Source organism: Meles meles, chromosome X (genome assembly GCF_922984935.1).
Source record: "Meles meles chromosome X, mMelMel3.1 paternal haplotype, whole genome shotgun sequence".
In the NCBI taxonomy this organism is placed as follows: domain Eukaryota; kingdom Metazoa; phylum Chordata; class Mammalia; order Carnivora; family Mustelidae; genus Meles; species Meles meles.
In genome coordinates this window covers 60,417,286-60,435,156 of record NC_060087.1, presented here as the reverse complement: position 1 = coordinate 60,435,156, position 17,871 = coordinate 60,417,286, and the positions used below count along the sequence as shown (strand labels likewise).

General features: G+C 39.6%; 1 protein-coding gene across 4 annotated transcripts in view; it reads right to left on the bottom strand.

The window, feature by feature from the left end:
* Window positions 1-1,819: 1,819 nt before the first annotated feature.
* OGT (O-linked N-acetylglucosamine (GlcNAc) transferase) overlaps window positions 1,820-17,871 on the bottom strand; it is a 34,931-nt gene continuing 18,879 nt past the window's right edge. For 2 of the 4 annotated variants that reach the window (XM_045994895.1, XM_045994897.1), the window contains exons 12-22: window positions 17,273-17,452; window positions 16,445-16,603; window positions 15,612-15,701; window positions 13,384-13,509; window positions 12,819-12,989; window positions 12,586-12,702; window positions 12,322-12,492; window positions 9,608-9,760; window positions 6,252-6,504; window positions 5,846-5,969; window positions 1,820-3,001 (exon numbers count right to left, since the gene is read on the bottom strand). In XM_045994895.1, coding sequence (XP_045850851.1) covers window positions 2,827-3,001; window positions 5,846-5,969; window positions 6,252-6,504; window positions 9,608-9,760; window positions 12,322-12,492; window positions 12,586-12,702; window positions 12,819-12,989; window positions 13,384-13,509; window positions 15,612-15,701; window positions 16,445-16,603; window positions 17,273-17,452 — 1,719 coding nt within the window. In that variant the 3' untranslated portion in view covers window positions 1,820-2,826. Of the gene's footprint in view, window positions 3,002-5,845; window positions 5,970-6,251; window positions 6,505-6,948; window positions 7,123-9,607; window positions 9,761-12,321; window positions 12,493-12,585; window positions 12,703-12,818; window positions 12,990-13,383; window positions 13,510-15,611; window positions 15,702-16,444; window positions 16,604-17,272; window positions 17,453-17,871 lie in introns of those variants that run through there. The other 2 variants (XM_045994898.1, XR_006816828.1) reach the window with 2 other exon arrangements.

Genomic DNA, 17,871 nt, shown 5'->3' with positions numbered 1-17,871 from the left:
AAAAGGACAGAAAGAGGGGAGGGGTGAGAACTTTGAATAGGATGCTTGACACCTTTCTTCCCCACCACCTTTTAGGAAACAAACACCAATCTACATCAGGACTTTGAGGGTCAAAACCCACAGGGCTTGGGAGGTAAATTAGCTGAAATTTTACTTTTTTTTTGTAATGTAAAGCTCTATGCCGCACATGGGGCTTGAACCCACAGTCCCGAGATCGAGTCACATGACCTCCTGACTGAGCCAGCCTAGCACTCCAGAAATATTATTGAAAAATTTTCTCTTTTATTATCTCTGAGAAAACAGGTAGCTAAACAGTCTGTTCTGGTCCCTGCTACTCTGATATCCTCCCTCATACCTGTGGCTGAGTTCAACCACCACACAGAACATGACTAGTTCACACGAAGAGTAAGACTACAGCAGTAGCCGAAGCCAGAGCAGTCACAGTCATTACGTAAGCCAAACAAAAACCACCATGAATGGGTGTGCTGGGACTCACAGGCTTTGTCGTCCTCTAATGGATCCCAAGCCCACCCCTCTTCCACACCTGGCTGAGAAAACAAAGTAATTCTTAAGATCACAGCTCCATTAGGGAAATGTGGTCCTCCAGTTGTTTGGAGATGTTCCAATAGAAGTTTTATCACTGGGTGACCCTGTTTTTCTGTCCAACACTCAATCTCACAGAATACAAAATACATCAGCCATATTAAGGGCAAATCATTCATTTATTGTTTAAAGATCGCAAGACAACATCTGGATTTCTGTAGCACAATTTAAATGTTTTACTTTTCTGATAAAGCAGAGTATAATAGAAAAAACAATTAGTTTCCAGTGATATAGCTATAGCTCTATTCAGAATTAAGTCTTCCACAGACATGTTACCTGGAAACAAAAGCCTATTACAATAAGCAAAGCTTCAACCAGAGCGGCTACTTTTCGTGCCAGGAAAAAAGTTCATCCCTATAGGAGGAATGATGTGCTATGTAAAATGGCTGTAAGGTCACAGCCTTGAGGGCACTGGAAGTATATTCTCCTATTCCACAGTAAGTAGTTTTGTGAATTTCAAACATCAGTTTATCTGCAACCATGCTGGCAACCTCTGACTGGTAGTTCCATCGGGTAAAAAATAAATTAAATCCCTATACTGATGTTTCTTGATTTACATTTTTAAAAGGTACACAGTTCATTTAACATGTAATTCTGGCAAGAATTACATTTGAGACTCCTTGCTCAGATTTTGGTTAATAGTAAAAATCTTTCAGAAATTCAAGTTCTTATTCATCAATAATTTGTCAGCTAGGATACATTCAGGCATCAGCTGCAACTACAGAATAGGTGCACTGCCTCAGCGCTTTGGAAAGACATTATAATCTAGAACACTACTAGCAGACAAAAAAATATCTGTTACTGGAGAGCATAAGTACAGTACAGCAACACAAAACATATATTCATATGTCGGCTTGTTTAAGCCTCAAGCCCTCGATCCTTTGTTGAAATTCAGTAATTGTATTCCTATGGGTTTTAATACCAAGAACTCAAGCTCCAGGAGGGCTAAAGTCTAATTTGTACTCCAAACCAAGTAGCAAAGCCGCTTGCTACTACTGAGGCTGATCCGTACAGACTTCAATACCAAGTCCAAAAGACAATTATTACATAATACCCGAGAAGGTCTGAAAAATAATTACTCATTTACATAGCTGGTCCTTCAGAGCGTTTTACCTCTAACATGTTTTTTGATGAAAGTTATTTAATGTACTGAAGATAAGTGTGACTTACTGATCAAATACATGAATACTTATACTTACCTGGGATTTCATTTCTGCTGAAAGAAATAGGAAGAACAGGACTCACTTAAAAAAAAAAAAAAACAAACTTGAGAAAGGAAGGTAAAAATCTTATCACACACTATCACTTTTGGAAGCAGCATAGAGGGGCAGTCAAAGGTAAAACACTGGTGAAATAGGTCAAAACTAGACCCCCCCCCAAAATCTATATTATTATCATCAATGACAGTACCACAACTATGCCCTGCATAATTAATCATCACTCCTAAGAATTTTCATTTGGCACCAGATGATGTGTTTAAGAGAAACACTCTGGGATATTTAAAATCAGACTTCGTTTTGTTAGCTGAGTTATAGGAGAAACTTTAAAGGAGGGGAAGGGAAGGGAAGGAAATGGGAAACGGACCAGAAAAAAATTTTTTGAGTCATCATCTAAACCAACAAAGCACTGATAGCTCCAAACATTAGGTCAGACACTAAAACGACTGATATAGGCTCAAGTGGTTTATAAAACCTATAAAAAAGACTACACCAGCAAAGTCCCCATTAATTTGTAGAGTTCAGAAACTAAAACAAGGAGCAACATTTTAGCTTAAAACCTTATCTCAAGAGAATCATATACACTTCACATGAATAAAAATACCTGAAACCAAACATTTTTAAAAGCTCCAATACCCAAAGTATAAAGAAAAAAATTAATTCAGAAGACTCAATCAATCCATGGAATCACAAAACGGCTGGACAATCTGTATCTCCCCTCCACACTAACCATCCCATGGAAGACCAAGGGAGATCAGACCTTCCAGACCTATGCACCACCTGGTTGCTGCAAAATTCTGTGTAGATTCCTTGTGGAACAGCAGTTTCCCATCTCGTGTCTCTCCCTATCACGCAGGAAGCAAGTCTGGCTGTGCTATTCTATTATCGTTTGTCACCCATCTGCAACATGATACCGTACAGATAAGTAAAAGTACATTATCTAGTTCCCTTTCCCCAGAAGGTTGAGGCTCAGGTACAGGGGCAATCTCCTGTGCATCGTCTTTATTTAGGCCGACTCAGTGACTTCAACAGGCTTAATCATGTGATCAGGTTTGTTGCCAGCTGCATAGTGCTCCCACATTTGCAGATAGAGCCGCTCTAGTTCCATTGTGTATTGTTTGGTGTTGAACAGAGGGCTGGATATTCTCTGCTTCCACACTTTGCCACGAATTTTCTTCAGGCTAGGCAATAAAACAAAAAAGAACCAAACTTACAAATCAGAGCAGAAAAATTCAGAACCAGCCCTCACAAATTCCTAGTCACCTTTGTGGTAAAATACATGACTGTACTTCACACTGTGTTCTCTTCTGACTGGCCACGCTGACCTCAACGCTGAAAAAGGGAAGGATCACAGCTAACGTAATGCTAACATTTAGAATAATCAAGTTCGCCTCCACGTCCTCTGAAAATATTCAGTTTTTCCTAAAGAAGTATATCCACGAGATCCCATGCTTTCTCCATTTCAGCTCACTTCTACCTTTAAAAGAAAGAATTGGCAATCACACATGTCTATTCCCATGTACCAGTTAGAATGTACACTGCTTACCCTTTTCGTAAGAGATTTAGCAATGTGTGTGTCAAGAAACTTAAATGTTAACAACCCTCTGACCGATCGGTAACACTTTTACATCTATCCAAAAGGAAATGATCAGAGATGCAAGCAAACCTGGCCATGCAAAGATGGTCACTGAAGCATCATTTACAATAGCTAAGCCACGAACGTGAGATGAAGTTTTCAGTTTATGAATATTTTAATGAAATAGGAAAAATACTCCAGGGGATAAGAAATATACTATCTCTACTGCCATAATTTTCCACTTACATGTGAATTACTTATTTAGATATTAGCAAAAAGTGTTCCTAATATCATTAAGACCACGGTTTTATTTAAAATAGGGAAAAGAAGCAATCAGTCCTTCACTGGGAACAGATGGGTAAAGAATTCTCAATTCCTCTTCTGAATATGTAATTTGTCATGAGATTCTTCTTCTATGGAGAGAATTACTACCTCAGAGGGAGAAGCTGGAACACTCCTGTGCATTTTTAAAAGCAATTAATAAAAAAGTTTTAAAGTTTTTTGACAGAACTAGTAAAATGGCTATACATTATGTTGGCTTCAACCCAACCATGACTATATTAATGCTACCTTTCAAATAAATGTACTTCTGTGCTCTATTTTTCTAAGTTCTGTATGTCAACGGGAGAATGGGTGAACTGTGCTACATCCATACGATGAAATACTACTCAGCAATAAAAAAAAATAAAGTACTGATATAGGCCAACATCAGGGATCAATCTCACATTATACTAGGTGAAAAAAACCTATAGAATGCATGCTGTATGTTTCATATGTATATGGTTCTAGAAAGGCAAAATTAAGTTATGGGGAAAAAAATTCAGGACAGTAGTAGTTGTCCTGAGGGTTGGTGTGAAGGACCAACTGAGAAGGAATGTGAAGGAACTTTCTGGAGTGATAATGTTTCCATATGCTGTTACAGGTTTGGGTTACAAAGGTAGGTCTCAAAACTCAAATTTAAGATTTATGCATTCCACTGTATATAAATTCTGCCTCCAAAATAAGTAAATATTAAACTCTAAGGATGTCCATTCTCAAGTATACAGGAGTATGGAGGTCTGCAATGTACTTCAAAATGTATCATATAAGATGGATTGCTATATGGATAAAGGAATAAATAGAGAAACAGATGCGTGATAAAGCAAGGATAGTGAAGTGTTAGTGGTAAAATCTAGGCAGCAGGTACAGAAGTTTATTGTAAGACTGAAAATTTTTATAACAAAATGCTGGGGAAAAGTATCATATGAAATCAACTAAGCTCCAAAAAAATTTTTAAATACACTAAAACTAAAACATTTACTGTAGTTATCTCTAGAATGGACATGAACCTTAATTTTTTTAATGACTGAGCTCAAAAATTTCAATCATTCTTCTTAAATATATATGATATTCAATGGAGAAGATTTTGAAAATATAAATGCTTAACATCTTCTGAATGCTTACCAAGAACTTTTGTTAAGTGCTTTACATGGAACACCTTTTTTTTTTTTTAACCCTCACATCTCTGCAAGGTAGGTACTATCATTCATCCTCATTTTGCAGATAGAAAAAGGGATGTAGAGACTAACTTGCCCAAGGTCACAAAGCTTTTAAGTGGGAGGGTGTGGATTCAAACCCGCAGGCGGTCTCTCTAGAATATGCTACTTCTCAGAAAAACAAGAAAAAAAATTCCCTAGAACACCCAAAGAAAAGCCTCATTTAAGAGAGAAACACTACTTCATGGTAGGCTAAAGCACCGCTTATCTAAGCACCACCCCTCTAATTCCCACCCACTTAGGGCACTGAAGTTATGCTGGGATTTTACCTTAGCTACAGTGAAGATGTAGCACCCTAACAGGGTCAAAGGTCTGGCTGTTTTCCCTAAGGCTCTTCAAATTTTGAGGAAGGGTTGTACCAATTTAACTCACTGTCTGAAATGTATGAAAAGGCCAGTACCTGGATGCTCCCTCATCACTGGTATCATACTAAAAATACTTATTTTCTAGGCAAATAATGGCTATACTATAATGTTATTTTATATTTGCATTTCTACTACAGAGGTTGAAACTTTCTCTTATTAACCATTTGTGTTTCTACTTGAGTGAGTTGTCTGTTCATTTCCGTGTTTAGTTTCCTTTTAAGGAATTTAGGATGTGAATGTTCTTTGGTCTTTATATAACCAGGCTATTATTATTTGACACAGAAACAAAGATTTTCTTTCCCTCTTTGCTTGCCTTTTTATTTTCTTGACTCACTTTTATTCAGCCATTTACTCTTTACATAGTCACACCTATTGGTCACTGTTTTTATGGAAGTTCAGAAGTTCTCTCATCTAGAGATCATACAATTAAATCACCTATTTCATATTATCCTTATTTTATGATTTCATTGTGTAACATCTATATTCTCTCTGAATTTTCCTTATCTATCTCCTTTACCATAAAATTTGTTCATGGAAAAGTTTACTTACTATTCTAGGTCAGTTCCCAGTTTCACAGCTATGTCTTCATATTCTTGTCTATTTTTAGCAATAAGCTCAAGACAACCTAAACAAGTGAGCTGGGAAGCTGCAACTCGAGAAGCAAGAGTCTCTCCTGCAAAAAAAAAAAAGAAAAGAAAAGAAAAGAAAAGAAAAAAGAACAGACTGCACATCTGAGGATGTAAACAGCAGTTATTAATGTTGTTTATGTTATGTACCCCATATAATGCAGATGAGGAGAATGGAATGGAGTGCTTATACTTGGAACAAAGCTCATTTTTTATCATCTTGTCCTAAGTGCTGCTTCTAGTACACACAATTTCACCTAAAAAATGTTTCCCCTAAAGGAGGTTTTAAAAGGAACAAGGAAGATTCCCATGATTTATGGGCAACTCACCTGGCATAGTGACCATAGGTGTTCCTGCCCAGAGGACATCCATCCCTGTGGTGTGTCCATTACAAAGGGGAGTGTCCAGACAGACATCGGCCAGTTGGCCTCTCCTGACATGTTCCTCTTTAGGAGCAACAGGTGAAAAAATGATACGGTTTTGGGGAAGGCCCATGTTTTGCGCATACTGTTGAATATTAGGTTCTCCTACTGCTGGAAACCGCAACAGCCACAGCACACTATTGGGAACACGCTTTAGAATCTAAAATAGGGAAAATAAGAATAGGTGTTTTTTTTTAAGATTTTATTTATTTATTTGACAGAGATCACAAGTAGGCAGAGAGGCAGGCAGAGAGAGAGTGGGGGAAGCAGGCTCCCCGCTGAGCAGAGAGCCCGATGCGGGGCTCGATCCCAGGACCCTGGGATCATGACCTGAGCTGAAGGCAGAGGCTTTAACCCACTGAGCCACCCAGGCGCCCCAAGAATAGTTTTTAATAGCAGTTCTGCCCTTCTCAAGAAAGGCTCTCATAGAGCTCTAATAATTCTACCAGTCTATTCTTGTCACCCAGATAGCAGCCTACTATGAATTTTGTCTTTCCCTCATAGATGAATTAGATCAACTGAATTACAGGTTCCTGTTCTGCTTAGTTGTCCCCAGAGTTCAAAGAAAGAGAAAACTGACATAAGACACAAAACAAGTACTAACTGGCAAAATCTGAGGCAGCTGTGTCCTGTGGGAATCATTATTGACAGTGGTTTTTGCCGATGAGCGAGAAATTTTCCATTTCAAATTTTAAATCCCCCAGCATGACACAACAACAGGATTAGCTCACACTTGCCTGACTACGTGCCTAATCAAGATCAGGTGTCAGCAGACTTTCTGTAAAGGACCAGAGAACAAATATTTTTGGCTTTACAACCACATGGACTGTCATAATTACTCAGTTCTGCCCTTGTCACTGGAAAACAGCTACAGACAGTATGTAAACAAGCAGGTGTGACTGTGTGTATAAGTTACAGAAACGGGTGCCTGGGTGGCTCAGTGGGTTAAAGCCTCTGCCTTTGGCTTGGGTTGTGATCCCAGGGTACTGGGATCGAGCCCCGCATCGGGCTCTCTGCTCAGTGGGGAGTCGGCTTCCTCCTCTCTCTCTGCCTGCCTCTCTGCCTACTTGTGATCTCTGTCAAATAAATAAAATCTTTTAAAAAAAAAAAGTTACAGAAACAGGAAGTGTGTCGGATGTGGCCCATAGGCTGCAGTTTGCCAACCCGATTTAGACCTGCATCTATTCAACATTACTGCACAAGTTTACTATCACTTCCCTGAGAGGCATGAGAAGAGATGAATTTCAGAATCTGGGATACTTTAGATTTTTTAAAAAATAGTACAGTGGGGGCACCTGGGTGGCTCAGTGGGTTAAAGCCTCTGCCTTTGGCTCAGGTCATGATCCCAAGGTCCTGGGATTGAGCCCCGCATCGGGCTCTCTGCTCAGCGGGGAGCCTGCTTCCTCCTCTCTCTCTGCCTGCCTCTCTGCCTGGTTGTGATTTCTGTCTGTCAGATAAATAAAATATTTTTAAAAAAGATTTAAAAAAAATAGTACAGTGCATATATTATATAACACTCTCAGCAGCAACTCCCTGTAAACAAACACATTAGTACCTCTGCTTTGACATGTATGAATATTCCTACCGAATGGAACATATAAAAGACCAAAAGACAACCTAACATCAGTTCAAGTAGTTTTGCTGCAAAATAAATTTGCCACAAACTTCTGAAAAAAGCTTTTGGTTTCTGGACTTTTTTGAACACTGGGAAATAAAGATTAAGGGACAGTAAGCCTGTATTCATCTGCTTCTCTTCCACCCATACTTCTCCTTAAAAAAAAATACAGAAAGAAAAACCCCACCCCAATATCAAAAAGAAAATGAACAGCAATTATCTCTATTTCAACCCAGTGGAGTAAGAGCCAGTTATGGATAGTCAAGTTTAGAACTTTCAGAGGTCCTGCTTATGCAAACTGGTCTGATGAACTGACAAAGAGATAACGGCATAAACCAATTCCTTCGTGATCACAACTCTACAATACTGGGAGACTGTCACACATGGGTGGATGTGGACATGATGCTTTTGCTATCAGTTTCGGCCATGGGTTGGTAAACTATAACCTGTAAGCTAAATCTGGCATATTGCCTGTTTTGGTAAATAAAACTTAACTGGAACATATTTAAACTCCTCCATTTACATAATGTCTATGGTGCTTGCCTGCTCCAAATGGCAGAGTTAAGCAAATGCAACAGAGATGAACTGCAAAAAACAAAAATAATTACCATCTGGCACTTTAAAAAAAAGTTTGTTGATCCCTGGTTTTGAATACATAATTAAAAAGGTTCTTAACATGATATTTAGACACTGGAAGGAAAAAATCAAGCGGCACCTGGCTGGCTCAGTCATTAAGCATCTGCCTTCGGCTCAGGTCCATGATCCCAGGTCCCGCATTGGGCTCCTTGCTCAGTGGGAAGCCTGCTGCTCTCTCTCCCACTCCCCCTACTTCTGGTTCCCTCTCTAGCTGTGTCTCTCTCTCTCTGCGAAATAAATAAAATAAAATAGGGCTCCTGGGTGGCTCAGTTGGTTGGGCAACTGCCTTCAACTCAGGTCATGATCCTGGCGTCCCAGGATCAAGTCCTGCACCAGGCTCCCAGCTCTGTGGGGAATCTGCTTCTCCCTCTGACCTTCTTCCCTCTCATCTCTCTTTCAAATGGATAAATAAAACCTTAAAAAATAAAATAAAATAGGGGCGCCTGGGTGGCTCAGTTGGTTGGGCAACTGCCTTCGACTCAGGTCATGATCCTGGCGTCCCAAGATCAAGTCCTGCACCAGGCTCCCAGCTCTGTGGGGAATCTGCTTCTCCCTCTGACCTTCTTCCCTCTCATCTCTCTTTCAAATGGATAAATAAAACCTTGAAAAATAAAATAAAAATAGGGGCGCCTGGGTGGCTCAGTGGGTTAAACCTCTGCCTTCGGCTCAGGTCATGATCTCAGGGTGCTGGGATCGAGCCCCGCATCGGGCTCTCTGCTCAGCGGGGAGCCTGCTTCCTCCTCTCTCTCTCTGCCTACCTCTCTGCCTACTTGTGATCTCTCAGTCAAATAAATAAATAAAATCTTTAAAAAAATAAAATAAAATAAAAATACTGTGTCAACTATACTCAAAAAAAATTTTGATTAAAAAAAATCAAAAATGGCTGAAAAATCTACTTTTATAGAAATGAGCACAACAGCTCCTGAATGGAAGTGGAGGGCAGCCTTATTAACATGGTCTACATAATCTCTACCACTCTCTAAAAATGAATAATGAATCTACCCATACTCACATTTGCCCACATCTGCAAAGTAGAAGGGTCGATTTTGTATAATTGATTAAAATTACAGTACACAATGGCATCTTCTGGTAACCCATACTGAGAACGTGTGGTTACAATAATGGTACGAGGAACCTCTTCTCCAGTGGCAGCTTTATTGTTGATCTGGAACGTGAAAAACAATACATGTTTTTATTGAAGTCATTTATATTTAAAGCCAGCAGTGTCTGGTATTTTTTAACTAATGAAGAATCCTTGGGGTGCCAGGTGGCTCAGCAGGTTGGGCATCTGACTCCTGGTTTCAGCTCAGGTCGTGATCTCGGGGTTTTCAGACTCGGAGGCTAGCGGTGAGTCAGTTTGAGGATTTTCTCTCTCCTCACTCTGCCCCTCCCCTAACCTGTTCTCATACACACATGCACACACTCCCTCAAACAACTATTTTTTTAAGATTTTATATATTTATTTATTTGACAGAGATTCCAAGTAGGCAGAGAGAGGGGAGGAAGGAGCCTGATGCAGGGCTCGATCCCAGGACCCTGGAATCATGACCCAAGCAGAAGGCAGAGGCTTTAACCCACTCAGCCACTCAGGCCCCCCTCAAATAACTCTTTTTTTTTTTAATTTCCATTTTTTTAAATTTCTTTTCAGCGTAACAGTATTCATTGTTTTTGCACCACACCCAGTGCGCTCCATGCAATACATGCCCTCCTTAATACCCACCACCTGGCTCTCCCAACCTCCCACCCCCCACTTCAAAACCCTTTCAAATAACTATCTTAAAAAAAAACTTAAGATGCCAAATAGTATAATTTGACAAGTATAACTTGTCAAATGACAAGTTACGTCATTTGAACCATGAAAAAATATTCATGACATACTAAGTCAAAAAACGGAAAATGTTACAGTATTATCTTAATGGGGGGGACCACTACGCACCTTCAAACTTAGGACTCAAGCCAAAAAGTTATTTTCAAAACATTATTCCAACAGCAAGCTTTATTTTTTTTAGATTTTATTTATTTGACACACACACACAGCTAGAGAGGGAACAGAAATAGAGGGAGAGAGAGAGAGAAGCAGGCTTCCCAAGGAGTAAGGAGCCCAATGCAGGGCTCGATCCCAGCATCCCAGAATCATGACCTGAGCTGACGGCAGACACTTAATGACTGAGCCACCCAGGCACCCCTTCTGCTTATTTTTAATGAATGAAATGTCTTTTTCTAAATCACACCAAACCTTGAAGGCTAAACTTATTCCTCCCAACGATCTCTCCTGCATCTCCTCACACTGATGATCACAATTTTTTTTTTTTTTTAAGATTTTATTTATTTATTTGACAGAGAGAGATACAAGTAGGCAGAGAGGCAGGCAGAGAGAGTGAGAGGGAAGCAGGCTCCCTGCCGAGCAGAGAGCCCGATGCGGGACTCGATCCCAGGACCCCGAGATCATGACCTGAGCCGAAGGCAGCGGCTTAAACCACTGAGCCACCCAGGCGCCCCGATGATCACAATTTTTAAGTATCTACATATACAATTAATTCCAGTTTTACCTTACAATTCCCACACATCTGGGTACTGCCTTAAACTGTTATATAACTATTCCAAGTATGCATGGACATTTCATACATTTGGGCATTGTGTTCTCAACTCAAAATTCTTTGTCCCTGTGCATTTCAAGAATTACACACTTTTTTTTAAGTCAACCATGTCTGTCCTATTTCAAATGGCAGTTAATCAGAGATTAAGAGAAAACACACCATCTTTTTAGCCCAATACACACTGTAAGTGATTATTATCAATTCCTTTGCCTTAACAGGAGCTAGTCTGAGAGAAAAGAGTTCATTTTGAACACCCTTAGTATAAACTGTTACACCACTAAAACTTTTAACTCCTGAGAGATCCTTGCCTTATAATCTTGACAGAGCTACATACTCACTTACTCCAATATGCAATATATATTTACTAAACACATAGTCATTACTGTGACTAAGACATGGACCCTAAAGGAATTCAGTTCAACAGAGAATACATAAACACAAGAATGATAACATGCTTTGCTGGATATAAAATACATCCCAAGTATTACAGAAGCAGAAAAGACAAGTAGCACAGAACAGGAAAGGCGAGATCAGCAGATTAGTGATAAGGACAGGAATGGATTCCTGGAGGAACTATCTGAACTAAAAAGTCTTAAAAGGAAGGAAGACTTAACTAGGGAAGAATGAGTAACAGAAGCAAGAAACTATATGAAGTACACATAATTCACTGCTGAGAAGAAGAAAGCCACAGGCAAGGAGTAAGAACATATTGTTAACCAAGTAGACCCTCATTAAGTGACCTACTGGCTGAATCCAAGAGACTTTTAAAATAAGACAAATTGAGGGGCACCTGGGTGGCCGAGTTGGTTAAGCGTCTGCCTTCGGCTCAGGTCATGATCCCAGGGTCCTGGGATCGAGTCCTGCATCAGTCTCCCCACTCAGCAGGGAGCTTGCTTTCCCCTCTCCTCCCTGCTTATGTTCTCTATCTCTGTCTCTCTCAAGTAAAAATCTTTAAAAAAATAAAATAATAAAATAAGACAAATCTATGTAAGGTGCCAATTTCCACTGAACTCAATTCCTCAACTATGAAACAGGGATAATGATGCTTACACCTCCTGGAGTTATTATGAGACTTAAAGGAGATAAAAGAATACCTGGTGGTACATATTATGCTCTATTCTCTCCTCACCTGGGTAGTTGCTAGTCCATTGCTAATACTGAACCCGTTAATTGTTATCTGAATTTGCCCTCTGTTAATCATCTCGATAACTGCTTCCGCAATGGTATTCATAGGAATAACAGGCATATTAAGAGCTGTATTACTGCTGTCACCATTGTCTCCTCCATCAGGACACTTCATCTATAAGGAAAAAAATGACAAAATGTATCATTAGGGATAAGATCCCAAATGCAGATAACTTCATTTCAATGACAATATTGACCAGGTTCTGACCTTGACAATTTTCACATCCGGCAGACTATCAAGAAATGCTTTGAGGTCGATGCCATTAAGAACAATCCGATTATCATAGATGTGACCATTGGACTTAAAATCAATGACTGCTTTTTTCTAATTTAAAAAAAAAAGGTTTGAGACAAATCTTTTAGGATGCATAGGGACAACAACAAAGAAATAAATTACTACAGTTCTTCACAACATCCACATAGCACTGTTTTTCTACCTACCTTCAAGTGAGGGAACATATTAGCATGATCACCAATAAAGAAAGTATGGGGCATATAAGCCAGTTTCTCAGAATACTGCTCAGCAACTTCAGCTGGTGACGTTTCCTGATCAGTGATGATGTAGTCCATGAAAAGTGCACCACTAGTCCCAGGGTATCCCAGCCACATGGCCTAGAAGAAAAAAAAAACCAGGCTAAAACCTAAAAATTTTCATCAAAAGAGTTCAAAACTAAATAAATAAACAAGGAGGGTTGACTTCTTTAGCCAAGAGGGACGACCTAGTATCTCAGACTACCTTTTGAAGTGTTAAACGTTTTTCCAATTTACAATACCAAACTGTTTGTACTCAACCATGAACTGCATGTCTCTATACACGAGCCTGTGCATATTGTGTTCTACACTCAAAATTCTTTATCCCTGTACATTTCAAGAACTATACTTTTTTTCTTAAGTCAAGCATGTCTGTTGTTTCAAATGCCAGGTAATCAGGGGGCTGGGGGGAGCAGAAATCACTGTCTTTTTAGCTCAATAAACATTGTGAGCAATTACTGTTTAGTTCCTTTACCTGAATAGGAGCAGGCCTGAGAGCAAAGAGTTCATTTCGAGCGCCCTTGGTATAACCATTCATATTTACAAGGATGTGTATGCCATCCTGATGGATGCGATCAGCTGCTTTTCCATTGCATGGAATCTGTGGAATAAAAAAATAAGAACTATGTGTAATCTCAAACTAATTCAATTAGCTTTAATGGCAAACAGAATTCAGAGTCATACGTGCAAAACACGGTAACACAAATTACATTAATGCGGCATAAAAATATGGCTAAGTGCCATTAAAATGGGCCCAAAACATTACAGAAACAGAATACGCAGGAAGCAGAGTTTACTCTATATTGAACATATGAATAACAAGACTTCATAGAGGATTGGTGTTTGAAATAGGCCTTCAAAGATGAATAAGAGTTTGAGGCAGTTGGACAGAACAGAATCTCAATAGAGAACAGAATGAATAAAGAAACAGAGTAAAGTGCATGGTAGATTTTGAAAATGCTGAGTAGATCACTTCTGTCTGGTATAAGCTATATATGAAAGCAAATGGCAGGTGAAAAGTATTGGCAAACACGGCTGTGCTCAGACTTAGAAAGATTGTGAAGGCTGGGGTGCCTGGGTGACTCTTGATTTCCACTCAGGTCATGATCTTACGTTCATGAGATCAATCCCTGTGTCGAGCTCCATATTCAGCACGGAGTCTGCTTGAGATTATCTCCCTCTGTCTCTCCCCACCCCAACCCAAGCCCTCTCTCTCTAAATAAATAAATTTAAAAAAAGAAAGAAAGACTGTGAAGGCCCTGCTGAATAGTTTAGACTCCACAGTCAATAATCAGTGGGTCCCTGAACATCTCAGATGTGGAGGACAATATGCTTCTTGGTCAGAGTCTAAACGCTACATCAGAAAGGGTTAAGTATACTCCCAAAGCAACAGCTACATTGCTAAAAATGGAGGTACACACTATTTACTAAATGACAAGGATCTCACAACCCTTCTGCTGGAACTTCAATGATTCATGTATCAATTACTAGATATACCATACATACATTGCACATCCCTTTTAGTCACCAAAGTGACCCACAGAATCTATAAAAAAAAACCTCTGAACTGAGCAAATTAATTCCTCCACAGGTTTCAATCTTAATTGTTTAAAGATTTTATTTACTGGGCGCCTGGGTGGCTTAATGGGTTAAACATTTGCCTTCAGCTTAGGTCATGATCTCAGGGTCCTGGCATAGAGTCCGGCATCGGGCTCTCTGCTCAGTGGGGAGCCTGCTTCCCCCCCCCCCCCGCCTGCAACTCTGCCTACTTGTGATCTCTCTGTCAAATAAATAAAATCTTTTATTTTTTTTTTATTTTTTTTTTAAAGATTTTATTTATTTATTTGACAGAGAGCACAAGTAGACAGAGAGGCAGGCAGAGAGAGAGAGGAAAGCAGGCTTGCTGCTGAGCAGAGAGCCTGATGCGGGACTCGATCCCAGGACCCTGAGATCATGACCTGAGCCGAAGGCAGCGGCTTAACCCACTGAGCCACCCAGGCGCCCTAAATAAAATCTTTTAAAAATATATTTTATTTACTTATTTCATATAAAGACAGACAGTACAAGCAGGGGGAGCAGCAGACAGAAGGAGCAGATCTCCCCCTAAGCAGGGAGCCCGATGCAGGACTCAATCCCAGAACCCTGAGATCATGACCTGAGCCAAAGGCAGCCGCTTAACCAACTGAGCCACCCAGGTGCCCTCAATCTTAATTTATCACAAAATTGATGCTCCTAAAAATAACAATAGAGCAAGTACAGAAATAAAGATAACCAAAGGCAAATGCCCACAAAAACAGATGAACCATGATGAACCCTAGAATTCCTCTATTTTCTTTAAATAACCTATTTATTCCTCTTCCAAGGCAGCATTTCCTGAAGTTTTATGTCCAAGCACAAATAGATCCCATTTTGATTTCATCTGCAACGTCAGCACAATCCACGCTGATTGTGTAAATCACACGTGATTTACATCACATCATGTAAATGATCACAATCATTGTAAATGATTGTGTACAATGATCACAATCATTGTAAATGTAAATTACAGTCAAGTAAATGATCAGAGAAATAAGATCGCAGTTAGTTATCCATATGTAATGGCTAATGTTAAATACTGGTCATGAAAAATACAAGCTGCATACCAATAGTTTCATTCACTATTTGTTTTAAATTAAAAGCCTGAAGTATAGGAGTTTCGCCTACCTGAGAGAGATCAATGAAATGATTGGCTTCTGCCATCACTTTCACTCTGAAGTTTGTGCCATCATCTGGGCTCAGGGCGTAACAGAATACCTGAAGGACAGCACACAATATATTTAAGAACCTCGGCTTAACAAGATACAGAAGCAACCACCTGTATGTCCATCAAGAGATGAATGGATAAAGAATACACAGAGGGTGTTGGCGTACACATATGCAAACATCAATGGAGCCAAAGAAAACAATGAAATCTTGCCATTCACAACAACATGGATGGAACTAGAGAGTATTATGCTAAGTGAAATAAGTCAGACAGAAAAAGACAAGCACCATATGGTTTCACTTATATATGGAATTATAAAACAAAACAAATGACCAAACAAAAAATACACAGAAACAGACTCCTAAGTACAGAGAACAAAATGGTGATTGCCAGAGGGAGGAGGTGAGAATGGGTAAAATGGGTGAATGGGATTAAGAAGTACAAACTCCATCCCTGTGACTTATTTTCTAACTAGAAAAGTACAGCATAGGGAATTCAGTCAACATTTAATGACGTCATATGGTAACAGACAGTAACTACACTTACTGTGGTATTTCATAATGAACGAATGTGAATCACTATGTTGTACACCTGAAACTAATGTAATATTGTATGTCAACTGTATTTCAATTAAAAAATTAAAATTAAATGTAAAACTAATTTTGGCTCAAATCTTTCAAAAAGACACTGACTGACCTTAACACCTAATGGTGATAATAAAGTCAGAAATATTTTTTTGTTTTTGTTTTTTTTAATAAAACAAATAGTGTCTCTAGGGAAATACTAGTCTTACCTCAAATTTATCAGGATTGTGCATGCCTGGAATAGACTGCATAAGGTGAGAAGTAGGATGATTCCCAAAGTCAGAACTCACATATCCTACACGCAGCCGACCATCACTAAGCTTCAAGTCTTTTGGATGTTCATATGGTGGCTTATGAAGGACATTAATCTACCAACAGAAACCAATGCCTGTTAGTACAGTTGAATCTATACATAAATCTTCATCTAGGAAAACTGATTTAAAAAAAAAAACAAACCTGTACTTTCCATCTGTTGGGAATGGTTTGCCCAGAATACTTCATTTAAGTCATACAGCCAATTCAATCCAATCTTAGCAGTTTATATAATATGCTTTATACTTTGACCTGTTCCTGAGGCCTAAGAAGTAGCTTGAGCAAATCTAAAACTTGGAGAAAGCTCGAGGCAGTGTGGACAGAGCATGACATACCCTGCATTTTAGAAAATTCTACAGGGAAGCATTTCTAAAACACAGAATTACATCTAGCACTCTAATCCATTCTGCTGAGCAAACTGTCATCTTTGATCAAGTACTGCTCTAATTCTCAAAGCAGAGTATAAAATACCAAACACTTTTATTAAACACTATGGTTTTCAAACACCAGCCCTCTACTGTTAGAATTCCACCCTAGGGGATTAAAGGGGTCATGATTGAGACAGACACAATGGAAAGGGCTTCTGGGGTATTCGTTTCTGAGCATGGGTTGTGTTCACCTTATAGTAAGTAACTCATGAAACCACATACATATGACTGATTCACATCATCTTCCGTATCTGTACTTTATTGTGAAACAGAAAGATTGAGACAGAACAATCATACCTTATCCAAGCAGAGGTTTCCATGCCTCTCAGCAATAGCCTTCCTGAAGCCGTGAGAAAGAGGGTATAGCATACTATGATGAGGGTGCACAGAAGGCAACCTGTTCTTCTCTAGCTGGTCAGCCACAATACTGACCAACTTCTTCATTCGCTCATCATAGTCTGTCCAGTCACAGACAATCTAGAGGAGGCAAGAAGCAGTTACTACCCAGGGGCACCTGGGTGGCTCAGGTGATTGGGCATCTGCCTTCAGCTCAGGTTGTGATCCCAGGGTCCTGGGATGGAGCCCCACGTCAGTCTCCCTGCTCAGTGGGGAGCCTGCTTCTCCCTCTCCCTCTGGCATCTCCACCCTGCCTCCACCCCACCCCCCAGCCTGTGCTCTCTGGCTCTGTCAAATAAAGTCTTGGGGGGAAAAAAAGTTATCTTCCAGAAAACCCTATTCCAAGATTTAACATTTTACATGACTTTGGCCTAATATAATTTCAGATAACCCTTTAGAAAACAATTTGTTTAACGGTCTCTGGCCAGGCTTGGATTAATGTGGCACATAACAATTAAAAAGTGATTGCCACACTGAAACCCAATTACTGGCCTGTTATT